This window comes from Dasypus novemcinctus, chromosome 14, assembly GCF_030445035.2.
Source record: "Dasypus novemcinctus isolate mDasNov1 chromosome 14, mDasNov1.1.hap2, whole genome shotgun sequence".
NCBI lineage: Eukaryota > Metazoa > Chordata > Mammalia > Cingulata > Dasypodidae > Dasypus > Dasypus novemcinctus.
Genome location: NC_080686.1, coordinates 36,351,951 through 36,370,184, shown reverse-complemented (window position 1 = coordinate 36,370,184; position 18,234 = coordinate 36,351,951). Strand labels below are relative to the sequence as shown.

The 18,234-nt window shown below is 40.5% G+C and overlaps 1 protein-coding gene and 1 long non-coding RNA gene across 2 annotated transcripts in view; one reads left to right on the top strand and one right to left on the bottom strand.

Annotated features, from left to right (window-relative positions):
* Window positions 1–733: 733 nt before the first annotated feature.
* On the bottom strand, window positions 734–10,062 carry LOC131273355 (uncharacterized). The gene is made up of 3 exons (XR_009180564.2): window positions 9,845–10,062; window positions 8,957–9,096; window positions 734–4,826 (listed from the first exon to the last, which is right to left on the bottom strand). It is a non-coding gene; the product is annotated as an uncharacterized lncRNA (long non-coding RNA).
* Window positions 10,063–11,859: 1,797 nt separating this feature from the next.
* The window catches only part of UBE2W (ubiquitin conjugating enzyme E2 W), an 87,910-nt gene continuing 81,535 nt past the window's right edge, over window positions 11,860–18,234 (top strand). The window contains exon 1 of the mRNA XM_004462471.4: window positions 11,860–11,964. Coding sequence (XP_004462528.1) covers window positions 11,863–11,964 — 102 coding nt within the window. The 5' untranslated portion in view covers window positions 11,860–11,862. The remainder of the gene's footprint in view (window positions 11,965–18,234) is intronic.

Below are 18,234 nucleotides of genomic sequence, written 5' to 3'. Positions count from 1 at the left end.
ATACCAAAGCCATGTTAATGGGGCAAAACCATCTCTTCAACAAATGGTGCTGGGAGAACTGGATATCCATAACCAAAAGAATGAAAGAATTTAAAAAAAAAAAGTCAAGTGGGGGAGAAATAAATAATTTTTTTTTAAGGAAAGAGGACCCCTATCTTGCTCTCTATACAAGAATCAACTCAAAATGAATCAAAGGCCTATATATAAAATCCAGGACCATAAAACTAGTAGGAAAAATATAGAGAAACATCTTAAATATCTTTTAGACGGAAGTTTCTTCTACCTTACACCCAAAGTATGAGCAACAAAAGGAAAAAAGGAGGGAAGCAGATGTGGTTCAAGCAGTTGTGTGCCCGCCTACCACATGGGAGGTCCCAGGGTTGGTTCCCAGTGCCTCCTAAAGACAACCAGCAAGATGGTAAGCTGACAAAACCAGAAGACTCAACAAGATGGCTCAATAACATGACAGAAGAAAGAGACACAGTGAGGAAACACAATGAGAGACACAACAAGCAGGGAACTAAGATGGCTCAACTGACTGGGTATCTCCCTCCCACATGGGAGGTCCTGAGTTCAGTTCCCCTTGCCTCCTAAAAAGATGAACATTTCATATAAATGGAATCATATAATATGTAGTACTTTGTGTCTGCATTCTTTCACTTAGCATAATGTTTTTTTGTCTGATTATTAACATCTTGTAGTATTAACAGATATTAGTTCAGTTTCAAAGAAAAACAGTCTATATGTGCAATTTTTATTATATTCATATTTCACTGGGGTTTTAATATGCTATACATTCACATGTTACATTTTTTAGCTTTTCTTTTAGTAATATATATGAACTTAGACTTTCTCTTTAAACCACTGTCATACCCATATAATAGTACTGCTTGTTACAGACATTATGTTGTGCTTTCACCTTTTCTATTCATTTCCAAAGATTAAAACATCATTTTTGCCAATTCTGCACAAGTAAACCCCCAGCTTTCATTTCTCTAAACTCATTCTATTTTTTGGTGACCTATGTTCAAGTTATTGACTCCAAGAGATCACACAATATATGTTGTTCATAGTAGTGCAATCACGCCATATTTGTCCTTTTTGTGTCTGGCCTGCTTCACTCAGCATAATGTCCTTCAGGTTCATCCATGTTGTCATATGCTTCACAACTTCATTTCTTCTTACAGCTGCATAATATTCCATTGTGTGTATACACCACAGTTGGTTTATTTATCAGTTGATGGACACCTTGGTTGTTTCCATCTTTTTGTAATCCTGAATAACGTCACTATGATCATCGGTGTGCAGATGTATCTTTGTGTCACTGCTCTCAGTTTTGCTGGGCATATACCCAGTAGTGGTATTGCAGGGTCACTTGGCAAATGTAAACCCTCACCTCTATGGTCAACTGATTTTTTGGTAAGATTTACTTATTTCTCTCCCCACCCCCTTCTTGTTGTTGTTTGCATTTTCTGTGTCTGTTTGTTGTGTGCTCGTCTTCCTTTTTTTTTTTTGGAGGCACCAGGGACCAAACCCAGGACCTCTTATGTGGGAGGGAGGCACCTAATCACTTGAACCACCTCCACTCCCTGCTTTGTTAAGTCTCTCATTATGTTTTTCCTCCTTGTGTCTCTTGTTGCATCATCTTTTTGCATCAGTTTACCATGCCAGCACAACACATCAGCTTACTGTCTTGCGCAACTTCTTTAGGAGGCACCATGAACCCAGGACCTCCCAAGTGGTAGGTGGGAGCTCAATCATTTGAACCACATCTGCTTCCCAGTCAACTGATTTTTGATAAGGCTACCTAATCCACTTTCCTGGGACATAACAGTCTCTTCAACAGATGGTTCTGGGAAATCTGGATATCCATAACCCAAAAAAATGAAAGAGGACCCTTATATACTCCCTATACAAGAATCAACTGAAAATGGATTAAAGACCTAAACATAAAAGCCAGGACCATAAAACTCCCAGAAGATAATGTAGGAAAACATCTATAAGACCTTGTAGGGAAGTGGACTTGGCCCAATGGATAGGGCATCCGCCTACCACATGGGAGGTCCGCGGTTCAAACCCTGGGCCTCCTTGACCTGTGTGGAGCTGGCCCATGTGCAGTGCTGATGCGCACAAGGAGTGCTCTGCCACGCAGGGGTGTCCCTCGGATAGGGGAGCCCCACGCGCAAGGAGTGTGCCCTGTAAGGAGAGCCGCCCAGCATGAAAGAAAGTGCAGCCTGCCCAGGAATGGTGCCGCACACACGGAGAGCTGATGCAGCAAGATGACACAACAAAAAGAAACACAGATTCCCAGTGCCGCTGATAAGGATAGAAGTGGACAAAGAAGAACACATAGCGAATGGACACAGAGAGCAGACAACTGAGCAGGGGGGGAGAAATAAATAAAAAATAAATCTTTTTTTTAAATTAAATACTTTATTTTAAAAAAAGGCCTTGTAGTAGGTGCAACAAAAGAAAAAAATAGGTAAATGGGACCTCCTCAAAATTAAACACCTCTGTACCTAAAGGACTTTGTGAAGAGGGTAGAAAGGCAGCCTACTTAATGGGAGAAAATATTTGGAAATCAAACATCCAACAAAGGTCTACTCTCCATGATATATAAAGAGATAGTGCAACTCGACAATAAAAGACAAATGACCCAATTTAAAAAATGGGCAAAAGACATGAATAGACATTTTTCTAAAGAAGAAATACAAAGGGCTAAAAAACGCAAAAAATGTTCACCATCACTAGCGATTAGGAACATGAAAATCAAAGTACGAGATATCATTTCACACTTAACAGAATGGCCACTATTAAGAAAACAGGAAACTCCAAGTGTTGGAGAGTTTGTAGAGAGACAGGAAAGCTTATTCACTGTTGGTGGGAATGTAGAATGGTATAGCCACTGTGGAATTTGCAATAATGATACTAGGTATATACCCTATGTTCATAACGACATTATTCACAATTGCCCAAAGATGGAAACAACCCAGGTGTCCATCAACTGATGAATGGATAAACAAACTGTGGTAAATACACATGATAGAATACTTTTCAGCTGCAAGAAGAGATAAGAAAACATGGATGAACGTGGAGGACATTATGTTGAGTGAAGCATAAGGACAAATATATGATTTGGCTGTTACAAATCCAGGGGAATGGGCTCCAGCCTCCATGGTGTGGAGAGCTCTACTCAGTAATCTTCACTGCATATGGGCAGTCTGCTCCTTCCACTCTTCCAAGGATGTTTCAGTATGCTCTTCTGGTCTCCTGGACCCCCCCAAACAGGTGATTTACATAGCTCTGATTACTAACTGCCCTGTAGGCAGAGCTGACTCTTGGAGCTCCTTACTCTGCCGCCATCTTGCCCCCACCTTCTATTTTTAATTCTCTTCATCTCCACATTTTCAAATTACAAACCTGGCACTCAATTCTCACCTCTTCCTCATCCTCTACCTATAACACATCTCTCAGTGCTGGTCAAGCTCCTTCCTAAATATCTTGAGTCTTTCCTTTCCCTCTATAAACCCTTCTTCTTAGCGTCTCACACCCTTACAATATGCTCCTTTTTATATTTTTCCTTTTCTGACCTGAAGTCATCCAATCTCCTTGGCCACCAGAACAATCATTCTCAAACACAAATCTGGCCTTACCACTTCTATTTAGAAAATGCCTCAAAGATGCCAAATTGTTTCCAAGATAAAATCCAGCTCCATGTTGGCCAACAAAGCTTTTCCAGTGACCAGGCTTTGCCTGCCTCTTTGGTCTTATCTCCTAGGCCCTCAAGCAACCTCAAAGGGAGCAATGCCAAACTGTTGGTCATCCCCTGTACACACCAGACACATTGCTCATGCTCCCTCTGCCCGGAACTCCCTGCCTACAACCCCTCTTCAACTCTGCTCAGGCCTCGCTCTCCCAGGAAGCCTTCCTTCAGCTCCCAGGTGGGGCCAATAGCCCCTCCCTTATAGTCCCATTGTAGCCAATTAGTAGCTTCTTCCATATTCTCTCAAAAGCCTTTCTTTCTTCTGTCTTCCTGACTATCTGCAATGTGAGGACTAGGACTATAACTCACTCATTTTCTAACCCCCGTGCCTGGTGTTCAATATGTGCTTGCTGGGCAAGATTGCCAGACATTTTTCCCCCATCAAACTGTCTGATAATTCACCCCTTATGTATATTTGGGGGATAAAACATATTCTTGGTAAAATGTAAAATCTACCTTACCTATTAAGTTCCCGTATTTTAAAATGAATCAGTGTGATCAGGGTTACTTAATTTCTAAAACCTCATCGATATGGGTCATGAAGAAAATGGGTTTAGAAGGACGATACTGTGTGTGGATTAAAGAATTCAGTTTTTGGAATTAAAGAGTTAAAATTGCCAAAGTAGAATTCAGACTCTGTTTTAAGTTAGGCGACTTTGACAAATTACCTAGCCTCTCTTTTTACTTATCTGTAAAATGCAAGTAATTTTAGGTACATAATAGCCTTGTTTTAAAGCTCGAACAATACAGTTAAAAAGAAAATGCCTCTCACAGTGCCTATGCAGCACATATATTCAATCCAAGGTAGCTATTGTCATTTTCATTCACAAGGGTAGGTTTGGGGACGCCACACTCAGGGAAGGCAGGGCAGCCACAGAGCCACCTTTGGACACTGGAGAGGCAACATCCCCATGTTGAAATTTTGTCTGTGGCAAGCTCTGTTCAGAGTAGTGTGACTGCCCAGGCTCTTCTATGTTCACAGTGGTATACAATTTGGGGATCTTGGCAGGGGTGTTTCTCAGTCACTGTACTCAGCGTCTCTTCTGCCCCGTTTACAGAGAACCTAGAGAAATAAGGAAGAAAATCTAGGTATGGCCTTACATTAGTTTGGTGCTTTGCAATTCACAAAATTTCGCACTCATGTTCTCATTTAGGCCCCATCACAAACCTTGTGCTGGGGTTTTTATCCCCATTTAATAAGTTAGGAAACCAAAATTCAGGGGATTAAACAAATAACTCAAGACCACAGAATTAACAAGAAGCTGATTTAGGACTCAAACCTAAGCCTGCTGATTTCAAGTCAAGCTCATTTTTTTGACACATGTAAAGCAGAGATCAGGCAAAAAAAAAAAAAAGGGATGGGACAAATATTGTAGGATTCCACTTATATGGGGTATCTAGAATAGGTAAATTCAGAAAGTAGAATAGAGGTTATCAGGGGCTGGGAGAAGAGGGGAAATGGGGATTGTGATGGTTAGGCTAATGGGTCAACTTGGCCAGGTAATTGTGCCCAGCTGTTTGGTCCACTGGGCTAACTGTAATACAGGGGATTTATGGACTTTAGTCACCATTGACTTTACTGCAGTGGTAAATCATAGATAGCTGATTACAGTTACATCCATCAGGGAGATTGCCATCAGCAATGACTGACACTCTATCCAATCAGTTGAATGCCTTAAAAGGGGAAGTGATTCCAGCATTGAGTGAGAATTTCCCAGCTTGTCTTTGGACAGCCAACGTCTCCCAAAACTCATCAAGAACCTTCATTGGATTTTCACTAGAGCCCCTGCTTGCAGCCTGCCTGCGGAACCTGGGCTTGGCACATCCCCATGGTCACGTGAGAGACTCATAAAATCGCATACTGTTGATAGATATCTCTTATTGATTCTGTTTACCTAGAGAACCCTGACTAATACAGAGATGAAAAAGGTATGGAAGTAGTGGTGATGGTTACACAACATTGTAAATGTACTTAATGCCACTGAATTGCACATTTGAAAATGGTTTAAAAATGTGGTTTATCCATACAATGGAATATTCATTCATAAAAAAGAATGAAGTAATGATACATGCTACCTTATAAAACATTATGCTAAGTGAAAGAAGACAGTCACAAAAGACCACATACAATTCCATTCATATGACATTCCGAGAATAGATAAATATATAGAGACAGACAGTAGATTTAGAGGTGCCTTAAGATTGGGAGGATAGAAGATGACAGTGAAGAGTACAGGGTTTCTTTTCTAGGTGATGAAATGTTTTAAGATGGGCTGTTGTGGTGGTTGTACAACTGTGATGTGAAAATACTAAAATACGTCTTTAAATACACTAAAAACCATTGTATACCTTAAATGGGTGAATTGTACACTTCAGTAGTATGTGAATTATATATCAATAAGGCTGTTTAAAAAAGGCGGGGGGGTAAATGGGGAATTTAGGCAGGAGGTAAGTCATTGGATGAAAAAGAAAAATGTCTGCAGGGACAAAAACAATATGGCTGCCACACTCTTAAGGGACAGAAGAAGGATGAATATGTGCTTGTGCAGCAAAGGCCTTTTCAGCAGGTGACAAAGGCAAGCAATATGAATGATAATTACATAATTTTAGAATTTTTGGAAATTAAATCCAAAATAATTTATCTGGAAAGCTTTGAAAAAGTCATCAGTGAAGAAATCTAGACCCAGGGAGATGACTGACCACCTTAGGTCTCATATCATTAATGGGACAGCCAGGCCAAAAGCTGCACTAAATACTGAAATGCTGCTATCTTTTTAAAAAATTGTTTTATTGAAGTATAATTTACATACCATAAATTCACCTCTTGTAAGTGTATAGTTCAATCATTTTTAATAAATTTATACACTTGGGCAAGCATCACTATAACCCAGTTTTGGTACATTTCCATCACCCCCAAAAGAAAACATTAGAAGACTTCTATAGTAGAAGGGGTAGGGAGTGGGGCATATGGGAATCCCTTACATTTTTTATGTAACATTTATGCAATCTAAGTATCTTTAAAAGAAAAAAAATACATCTATAGTAGTAAATAGCCACTGCCCTCAACAAAGAACCTCCTTTCTTGGCCTCTGCAGCCCTTAGACTGCCCCATAATTTAATTAAAGACATCTGACCTGCCTGGCAGTGACCCTCCAGGTCTCCGCCCCAACATGAGCAGCATTCTGAATGGCTGGCAGCCGTGCCACAGCTCGTTAAATATGTTTAATAACACTCCTGGGCAGGGCCAAGGCAATTACTCAACTCTTTTGGTTCCAATCCAGAGATTTTCACACAGCATCCTAACTTTCAGAAAAAACAGAAAACAAAAAAGCAAATACAAAGAAAACAAGTGTTATGAAATTACTATGTCTACATAAAAGACAAATTTTGGAAGAGACTGCATTTGCATTCATGGATTCTTCCTTAATGGTGATCTTGAGGTTCACAAAGTTCTGCTGATGGAGGAAGTTCCAGAGAGCCAAGTAATTCCATGAAATAAAAAATTTCATGGGTATGTGCATCTTTCTGTGAGTGAGTCAATGGCTTTCATTTGATTGTAAAGGGTCCATGGAAAAAAAGGAACTACTATATACAGCTGTTCAACTAATATATTGCTAAGAACACCTTCAGTAAGAAGTCTGGAAGAGATAATAACAAGGAATATGCTTAAGGGCTGCAGATCTGGGTAAAGAGCTCTTCCTACCAAGAAGTAAGGAAAGAGGAGAAAGTGATGACAAGCTATCCTGATTCACAATTTTATCTGCAAACGAGGTATGTTTAAAAATCAACTATTTTGATGTAGAGACTAAATTACACCAGATAAGTTATACATACAAACAATGTTATTTTGTTAATTTTCATTGTCCTTTATTAGGAGATTCACATGAAATGATTGGCTTTGGTTCAAAATTACAGAAAACACTAGACATGCTTTTCTTAAGGTGTCACTCAAAATACTGAATTTGGAATTTTTGCTGCTTTATAAAATCCCATCTCTAGACTCAAATGGAATGCACTTTTTTTTTTTTTTTAGTTCCTTCCTGTTAGGGTATTCTGTCCTGGGGCACCAAATGGGGTCAATTAAAAATGATGTGTTGGGAAGTGGATGTAGCTCAACTGATAAAGCGTCTGCCTACCATATGGGAGGTCCAGGGTTCAAATCCAGGGCCTCCTGACCTGTGTAGTAAGCTGGCCCACGTGCAGCGCTGCCTTGCACAAGGAGTGCTGTGCCATACAGGGGTGTCCCCTGAGTAGGGGAGCCCCATACAAGAGTGCACCCCCCATTAAGCTGCCCCACGCGAGAAAAGCGCAGCCTGCCCAGGAGTGGCAGTGCACACACAGAGAGCTGATGCAGCAAGATGACACAACCAAAAAGAGACACAGATTCCTGGTGCCCCCAAGAATACAAGTGGACACAAAAGAATACACAGTGAATGGACACAGAGAGCAGACAATGGGGGAGGGGGGGAAGGGTAGAGAAATATATAAAATAAATCTTAAAAAAAAAAATGATGTGTCACCCCATAAATATTTTTTGTTAATTGGTCCAGCCAACAGAAACTGGATTGAATGAGTGCATCTCTTGCCAATAATTCTGCCATGGTCTATTGCTAACTAAAGCCCCCACCAATATCTCTACATAATTTATAATGATGTTAAGTTCATTCCTTATTATTTACAAACATGATTTTTTTTAACTCAAAATAGTACATCATTCCCATTGCATTTTAAGTTAGATTTTTTTTTAGCATGGTATTTTGGACAGAAATCATTTAACATCTTGATTCTCTTTAATAGATAAATGGAATTTGAAATCTGGAGGAAACAGATTATGCAGTCCGACTTGCTCATTTTATTGATAAAGAAATAAACCCAGAGAAATTAAGAGCCCTACACAAGCTTGCTAATGACAGATCTGGGACAAGAATACAGAATTTGGTGCCTTTTCCAACATCCAATAAATAAGACATTAGTTGCTCAATGCCTCTATTTCTTTCATGACATCAGCCACCATGGGACTAAGAACAAACTACTCTGTGGAAATATATATACTCAAGCAAAGACTTGTCAACTCTGACTCTTCATGTTTCAACAAGCAATTCCTCACAGGACTACACCTGATTCTCCAGTCTAGTGAATTACCAGAATTCAAGCACTCAAATCACATTACATCATAAATATTGCAGCACTTACCCAGTGATTCTTCAATAACTAGACGATTGTGTATGTCCTGCCCTTCCTTTTTTTTTACTTCCAGGGAGGTGGAGGTGGAAGCAATGTTTGAGAAAAGGGGAGAATCCCCTTTGTTGCAACTTAATGGTCATTTCTAATTGCTGTAGGAATAAAAAAGTCATTATCAAGTCTAAGAAAAATAACGAGTCCTTAAGATCATTGTAATATCCATTCTGAGTTAAAATTTCTCCAGTTGTCTCAAAATATCTTTACAATTGGTTTGATTCAAGTCTTAACAAAGTTAACAAGTAGCATTTAATATATTTTATCATTAATGTTATCAAAAGATTTTAGGGGTATTAATAACTTCACTACTGCTGAGTTATTTTCTAAGGCAATTGTATCAATTTCATTTCTACAGTTTACGAGAGTTCTACCTCTCCCATTTTTGGTTTGTCAGACATTTTAACTTTTGCCTGATAGTAAGCCCTACTCTGTAGAGAAATGAGATGTATTGTATATCAGTGAGATGCATTGTATAAATATAAAAAATTCATGCTCCCTGGAGATAACCATAAACCCCTATCCCATCTGAAAGTGAATGTTTTAGCATCTGTGTGCATCAAGATCTATTTATATTGACGAAAGAATGTAGATATTGGGGTAATTATGTGCTATTTTGTATTTCCTAGGAAGGATATAACTGACACTGATTTACTCTATGAAGAGTGTTCTAACCATATAAAACCCAAGGGACCAGATGTTGGTTCTACTCTAAGGGGTGTCAGATTCCTATAAACTTTTTTTTTTTAAAGATTTATTTATTTCTCTCCCCCCCCCCCCTCCGCAAGTTGTCTGCTCTCTGTGTCCATTTGCTGCGTGTTCTTCCATGACCGCTTCTATCCTTACCAGTGGCACTGGAAATCTGTTTTCTTTTTGTTGCATCATCTTGCTGTGTCAGCTCTCCGTGTGTGCAGCGCCACTCCTGGGCAGGCTGAACTTTCTTTCACCCTAGGCGGCTCTCCTTTTGGGGCACACTCCTTGCACGTGGGGGTCCCCTACACAGGGGACACCCCTGCATGGCAGGGCACTCCTTGCGCACATCAGCACTGCGCATGGGCCAATTCCACATTTGTCAAGGAGGCCCGGGGTTTGAACCGTGGACCTCCCATGTGGTAGGCGGACGCCCTATCCATTGGGCCAACTCGGCTTCCCTAAACTCTTTCTTAATAATACCTGTTATGATTGTTGGCTTTGATGATGACATAATGCTTTGTTTGTGGAGTCTCTGATGTCACTTAAACCTTTAGGAAGAATCAGCTTTTACAAAGTCAACCTTAGATGGTAAAACCGATCTTCTGGAGCCATTTTCTGAGATCGAGGGGAAGATCTCTAAAAGAAAACATACCTGGGAACTTTTTCTATAGGCTTTTCTCTGTCATAGGGATATAGGTTTTACTCACTGTTGTAATGTTGACAAAATAATTGGGCTAACACTCGATATGCTTTGGAATGATTTCCCGACAGCCAAGAGCATCCAAACATTCTCAAGGACACATTTTGTATAACAAAGGGAAAACCAGGCCATTTCTGCCAATAGGGTGGAAGCCTGATAGAGGAAAGAGTAAACCAATACAACTTTCTTTCTAATGATGAAAACAGTGTTTATTTAATATTATATCATAGAATAATGAGAGTATTTTAAAGATTTTTCCTTTTTGAACACATTTCATACTAGGGAAGTCACCAGAGAACATAATCCATTTGAAGAGTGCAAAGGATGACACAGTCTACATTGTTCTTATATTAAAATTTTAACTTACAGAAATTTCTAAAAAGAAAGATGGTTCAGTAAAATGACAGATTTTTAGCTTTCGTTGCAGTAAAAAGCTTTTTATACAATGTTATCAGTCACCTTAATTTTTTAGAGCTAGAATTCGAGGTGTAAGCCCGTAGCTTCCATTTTTTCTCCCTTCCAAACCAATGGCATCTTAGCTTTGAGATGGCTTTTCAAAACGCGGCTTCTCATAAGTGTTGGCCGAAGTGGAGGATCCCTAGAATAAATTATACAGCTTTTCCTAAGCAATGCATCCTAGATCGTACTACCATGAAAGTTAGGTTGAAAAGAATTCTGGTATCTATGTATCTTTTTAAACAATTTAAACATTTTAAAAATTAAAAGAAAAAAAGGGGAAAAAAGAATTCTGGATGTGACAGCACGTATAAGTGCGTATTATAACGAGATTTTGGTGTATGTGTTTGGTACACGTACGTGTATGACAAATCTCTAGGCAGACTTCCTTAACAACGCTAACTATTGATACACGTGCAGTTTAAAACTGAGGGGGTGGGGTAAGGAAGTGGAAATCGCACACGAACGGAAGAAATACTATATTTCTCCTTCCTCTCGGTCGTTTTTGGCTTTACAAATTCAATTATGTCCTTACCTTTAAATTATCAGAATTGCCTCTGCTCTCAATTTAAGAATTAAGAATGTGAGAAGACTGCCAAACCCAGAAAGGAGACCCACGGGAAGTTCTATCAGGCCCCAGGGGTATTAAAGCAGCGGAAAAATCTCCAGAGAGAAAACCTGTAAACCTGTGGTTGGAAAAACTAAACGAATTAGAAAAACCCACGCATCCGCTTATCATTAAGATCTCTGGGTATGTACGAAAAAGTAACACCCGCGGCTCGGTCAGAACCCGAACTACACTTCTTCAGAGATCTAGGAAGGGAATGGGCTACAGGCCTACGCCGGCAACAGGGGGACCTTAAACGCCATTTACCGTGCCCCGCCCCTGCCCTCCCCCCGCCTTAACGTCACGCACACCCGCCCCCTCCCCAGCCCCTCCGGGTCCAGCGCACCAGCCAATCCGCTCGCTCCGTCTCCCTCCCATCTGAGGCCCCACCCACCCCCCGCGCCCGCGATGCGGGGCCCCCGCGGCGTGACGCGCGCACGGCAGCTCCGCCCCCTGCGTCTCTGGCCTCGCCGGCCTCGGGGGGATGGTTCCATCATGGCGTCAATGCAGGTGAGAGGAGTTTGCTGCATCTGGGCGGGCGAGGGAGCCGCCGAGAGGTTGCGAGCGTTCGGGCGGGGGCGCCGCCCGGGGCTCGGGAGTACCCGGGCGGGCTCGGGAGCGGCCCTGGTGGCAGGTCTTTGCCCAGCCGCGGGAAGTCGGAGAGAAGTGAGAGGCGGCGAAGGGAGGGCGGGGGGAAGGGGGGTGTCTCAGTCGGTCGAAGCGGACACCAGCCGGCGGGGAAGTTAGGGGATAAACAAGGGTTAGGGGAGGAAACGGCGAAGTTTGGCGTGTGCTCTGCGTCGGTGGACTCGGAATCGCCGCCTCGCACACACAACCGTCTCAATCGGCCCCTGGCCTGCTCGCCCGAGGGATGGATGTCTTTTCCCCCGCGGTTCCCGGCTGGGCGGAAACAGCTGTTCTCGCTGTTGTCGCCGGAGCAGTGGCAGCCTTGAGAAGGGCTAAGAGTGAGGGAACTGAAAAGGCGTTGCCGGAGAAGGCGGCTGGCTGCAGTCGGGTCTTTGTGGCCTCTGCTTAGGCCTCCCACGCCCGGGCTCCCTGACTGCTCTCCACCTCTGTTCTCGCCTTAAATCCCCTGCCCGGTGGGTACCTTCCTGTGTCTGGCTCGGCGTTCACGCGAACATTGCCCCTGCCGCCCACTTTCCCGAATCCCCCCAAGCTGCCCTTAGTTCCGTTAATATCATTGGCTTCCTAATTTGCAATCTTCCCGGGAGCGGGGAGTCATAAGCCGCTGTTATTATACCTCTCGGGACAGCTTGCCCTAAAAGAATTTTTTTTCCCTATGGTGCCCCACCCTTTCGGTCGCGGGAAGGCTACAGCCCTTTGCCCTTCTCTACCCTAGATTTGTAGTTGAACCTTTGGTTTGGTAGGAGATTGTTGACTTGTGTCATCTCTACCTGTCTTGGCAGTGCGTGGTTTTTCTGGCTTTCCAACTTAATTTACTCCTTTTTTCCAAATCCAAGGAGGGGTTTGGGCTTTCAGGCAAAGATGGCAACCCCAATCAATAGTAGTTTTGTGGAGATTGACTGCATTATCTATATAGCCCGCGTTTGATTCGCAGATGAAGACTATCTGTATCAAAACAGAGAGATAAGGTAGAATTCTCTTTTGTCAACTGAACGCTTTTTAGAGTTTTTTTAAAGCAGTTTTATTGAGATATATTCACCTTTTCGAGTTTTAAAAACGTTCTCTCCCTACATGAAGAAAAAGAGACCGTATTTTCCTTAGAAGGATTTTGTTTTTGTTACAGAAAGAAATAAGCTGGGGAGCGGGTGTAGCTCAGTGGTTGAGCCCTTGCTTCCCATGTACGAGGCCCTGGGTTCAAGCCTTTGTACCTTCTAAAAAAAAAAAAAAAAAGGAAGATAAGCAAGTCTCTCTATCCCTCCTCAGTTTTTTCCCTCTTTTCTAGGCTAAAACATTTTCCTTTGATCTCTTTTGCATCTTACTCTTTTGTGCACTTTATTTCTTTGCTTCACATTTCCTTTTATCCCTTTTCCACTCTTTACCTTTGCTTCTTCCTTTGGACTTTCCTTCAGAACAGGGAGGAAATTGTATATAGCATTTCTGGTTGTAGAGATGTTACAAAAAAGTACAGGGAAAAATGAGAACAATTTCAGGAAACATACTTTACACTCCTCCCTCCCCCCCAGACGTTAGAGAAGTTTCGTCATTTGAGGCCAAAAAAGGAACTGTTGAACACTTCTAAGTTGAACAGTAGATAGGCTATATGGCCAATTTAAGATTATTTGTATTAACATTAAAACGTTTTAAGATTAAAAATTAAGATTGAAATCCACAGCCCTGGTGAATATATTTGACAGGAGAGCTTAGTATAGGTTTGGTTAGTAAGGGTTAGCTGGTTAGATTTAGACTTTTAGTATCTGGAAAAGGCAAAGATTACAGTTTTTAAGAGAAAAAATTAGTTGGTACAGAACTTAATGTTGATTATCTTGAATTTTACATGGCTACTTAAGAAATGGAAAAAATATTTGCCAGTGTATTACCGTATTTTTCTGTCCCAAATCTTAGACCGTCTTAACACCCTTCTTTTTTCCTTAGTATCTTCTGATTAGAGAAATGGAAAAATGATGCTTTCGATTTTAATTAAAATAAAATTAAGTCTTTCCCTTTTGTTTTCTGGTTGTAAACATTTTAATAAAGATAAATCAGGCTTTTTGAAACAAATCAATTGATTAGGATGAAATAAATGAGCCTTTAGTACAGTTTCTATGTGTGTGTGTGCCTTTTGCTTGCAATTCTTTCTGTGGTGAACAAAAGTTTTATTAAGACGAATAACATTGGGAAGTGGATGTACCTCAGTTGGCTATGTGCCTTGCTTCCCACAGATGATGTCCTGGGTTCAATCCCCAGTACCTCCTAAAAAAAAAAAGACTTTTCAAAACAACTAAATTACACAAAAAGCTCCAACCAAATTACTAAATTTATTGATTTACTCAGCATTTATTTTTTGAGGGCCCTCTGTGTGTCTAGCACTCATCTGGGTGCTGGGGATACCGCAGTGAATAAAAGCAGGCAAAAAACAGACTTGTTTGGGGAGACAGGCAATACAAAATATTTACATTTAAATTGTGTCATTTTAGGAAATGGTAAGAGTGCTGGAGAAAAATAAAGTATGGAAGGAGGTTAGGAAATGGATATTTTTAAGATTTTGGTTAGGTGGTTAGGAAAAATATAACACAAACGACTTTTCTGATTGTGTTCTTAAATACAAAGCTTTTATATTTCTATATCTTATCCACACCAGGTATTATTGCTGTTGAAGAAGAAGCTGTTTAAGCTGTAAGAACTGTCTTGTAAAAACGTATGCATGTGATACAAATGTAACATGGGATTTGATTACTTCAGTGATGAAGATAAAATAAATGAGTCTTTAGAGCAATGCAATAAAATCAAGTAAGGGAAGACTTTTAATTTCTCATTGCAAAGTATGTATTTTAAAAGTGAGGTTGTGACTGCTTGTGCCCTACCAACTTTTTTTTTAGGTCATGGCACACAGTAAGTAATTTTTGAATAGTACACTAAGATGGATGAAGTTATTGGAGGCCTGGAAGCACCTGGTCAGGCAGCTCCAGGTTTTTCTGAAACAGCAGGGATCATGGAGTTAAATATACCGGCACACCTGTAATGCTAAGGAAGCTCTACTGTATATTGTATTGCTAGAGTTCAATATGCCTTTCTGGGTAATGGTTATCAAAGTTAAGTGAACCATTTGAGACATTCTTTCCTACTCTCCACCCTCTTTCTTCCCCACTCTCTCTTCCAGTAAGCAAATTCACACTCGCTCAATGAGTAAGATTATGGTTAGATTATGTTTTGTTTTCTCTCTCTCCCTCTCCCCTCATCCTGCTGTTTCCCTGTCTGTGTTAGATTATGTTTTAAGAAACCATTCTTAAATAATGATGTACTCAGGGTTGGCAGGCATTAGACTAAAGAAATAGATCTACGTTTGATTCTGGTAATTCTAAAAATATTAAGTGGTAGATTTGTAGCAGATTTTTAGTATTAGCATTTTAGGAACTTTATTTGGTACAACCTTTCTGTCCCTAAATTGAAAACCAATTTTATTAAAGTGAATTTTTTTTTTTTTTTTAAGATTTTATTTTATTTATTTAATTTCCCCCCTCCCCTGGTTGTCTGTTCTTGGTGTCTATTTGCTGCGTCTTGTTTCTTTGTCCGCTTCTGTTGTCGGCACGGGAAGTGTGGGCAGCGCCATTCCTGGGCAGGCTGCTCTTTCTTTTCACGCTGGGCGGCTTTCCTCACGGGCGCACTCCTTGCGCGTGGGGCTCCCCCACGCGGGGGACACCCTTGCGTGGCAGGGCACTCCTTATGCGCATCAGCGCTGCGCATGGCCAGCTCCACACGGGTCAAGGAGGCCTGGGGTTTGAACCGCGGACCTCCTATATGGTAGACGGACACCCTAACCACTGGGCCAAAGTCCGTTTCCCTTAAAGTGAATTTTTATGTAATTCTAAATGTTACTTAAAAGTGGAGCAGTATTGAAGTATCCTGTAAGTGTAACTGGCATGCTTTTCTAATTTGGCCATCCAGATTTATTAGTCTTAGGTATGGGTTTTATTTTCCTTTAAACTCCTCTTATGTTTTGTCTTAAGTTTTTAGAAAGTCAGTGTGTGATAGCTGATGTTGGTTTGGTTTGTTTTTAATTTTTTAGAATTGGTGTTTATCAAGTCTAAAAACAATGATATAATTGAGAGAAGTGGTCAGTTGAATTACTTTTTTGTGAGTTTTCTGCATTTACTTCCTGTCTTACCTAGGTGGGTCTTACTTAGGCTATTGACTGCTGATCTGGAGAGATGGAAAGAGATTGAGATTTAGTAACAGGAAATGGAGTTTGAGAGTGTGCTTATTATCAGATGTCTTGGAAATAATTATTTTGGATTATTTACAACTGTTTAATGTTCTTTCCTCAAGTAATTGTTTAAGGGTAATTGCCTGTAGTGATTCAGAGAGAAAATTTGGGCTCTTATGACATGGTATTATTGTAGCCATGTTGCCCTGACAATTAGATAGCACATGCTTATTTGTTGATGTCATTATGAAGGGTTACAGCATAATCAAAAGTTAGAAAATTGACTGTCACCTTGGATCCTGAGGTTTGCTGAGTGATAGGAACTTGAGAAGTATGGCTAGAATTATAATAGTATCCTGAAGGGAAGCGGACTTGGCCCAGTGGTTAGGGCGTCTCTCTACCACATGGGAGGTCCGCAGTTCAAACCCCAGGCCTCCTTGACCCATGTGGAGCTGGCCCTCGTGCAGTGCTGATGCGCGCAAGGAGTGCCGTGCCATGCAGGGGTGTCCCCTGCGTAGGGCAGCCCCATGTGCAGGGAGTGCGCCCCATAAGGAGAGCCGCCCAGCGCAAAAGAAAGTTTAGCCTGCCCAGGAATGGTGCTGCAGACACGGAGAGCTGACAAAACAAGATGACGCAACAAAAAGAAACACAGATTCCCGTGGCGCTGACAACAACAGAAGCGGACAAAGAAGTACACGCAGCAAATAGACACAGAGAACAGACAACTGCGGGGCGCGGGGGAGAGAAGGGAAGAGAAATAAATAAAATAAGTAAATCTTAAAAAAAAAAAGTATACTGAAAAGGCTAGTTGGATACTCTGGCTAGGCATAGGACTATTTGGGAACTGTTGAAGCAAAGACAAGGGAACATGAAGCAATAACAGAATTGACTGTGTTCTGAGGGAGTGATAAACATAAGTAGATACTAGACCATCTGTGAATTTTAAAAAAAGCATAGAGCTATGGTGATCATCTTAACTGTACTTTTTGCTGTTACCCATCACATACTATTTTTTTACTTAAAAAATTTTTAAAAGCAGTTTTATTGAGATATATTCACATATGGCTTTTAGTATAATCACAGTATTGTGCATTCATCACCACAAAAAAATTTTATAACAATTTCATTACTCAAAAAAGAAAAACTCCACACTCCTTAGCAGTCACCTCTCAATCCCTCCATCCTTCTGCAGCCCAAATCTAATTCCATCTTTATAAATGATATACTTTACCTTTTATATAACTGCCATCATATAATATATAGTACTTTGTGTCTGGTTTCTTTCACTTAGCATGATGTGTTTTGTTGGTTTTTTGTTTTTTTCCCCCTGATATTAACATCTTGTAGCATTAATATACATTTATTCAGTTTCAAAGAAAAACAGTCTCATATATGCAATATTACCCATATTCATATTTCACATGATGTTTTACTATGCTATACAGCCCCATGTTACATTTTTTAGCTTTCCTTTTAGTAATAAAAATGATCTTAGATTTTCCCTTTTCAACCACTGCCATACCGATATAACAGCTTTGCTGATTACAAACATTATGTTGTGCTTTCATCTTTTCTATTTTATTTCCAGAGGTTAACACACAGCCTTTATTTATCTATTTATTTATTTATCTATTTATTTATTACCAGTTCTGTACAGGTTAACCCTCAGCTTTCCATTCTCTAACCTCGTTCTATTTTCTGGTGACCTATATTCAGGTTGTTAACTCTATGAGATTACACAATATATTTAGTTCATAGTAGCACAATCATTCTGTATTTGTATATAGCCATTAGTGGTATTTGCAGGGAAAATGCAGGGAGGTATACTAAAGGCCAAACACACTGGCAGTCTCTGAGTACTAGAGGAATTCTAAGGACTGGAGAATACATGAAGAAAGAAATAATTGGAAAAATAGTGGAAAAACTAAAGCCAA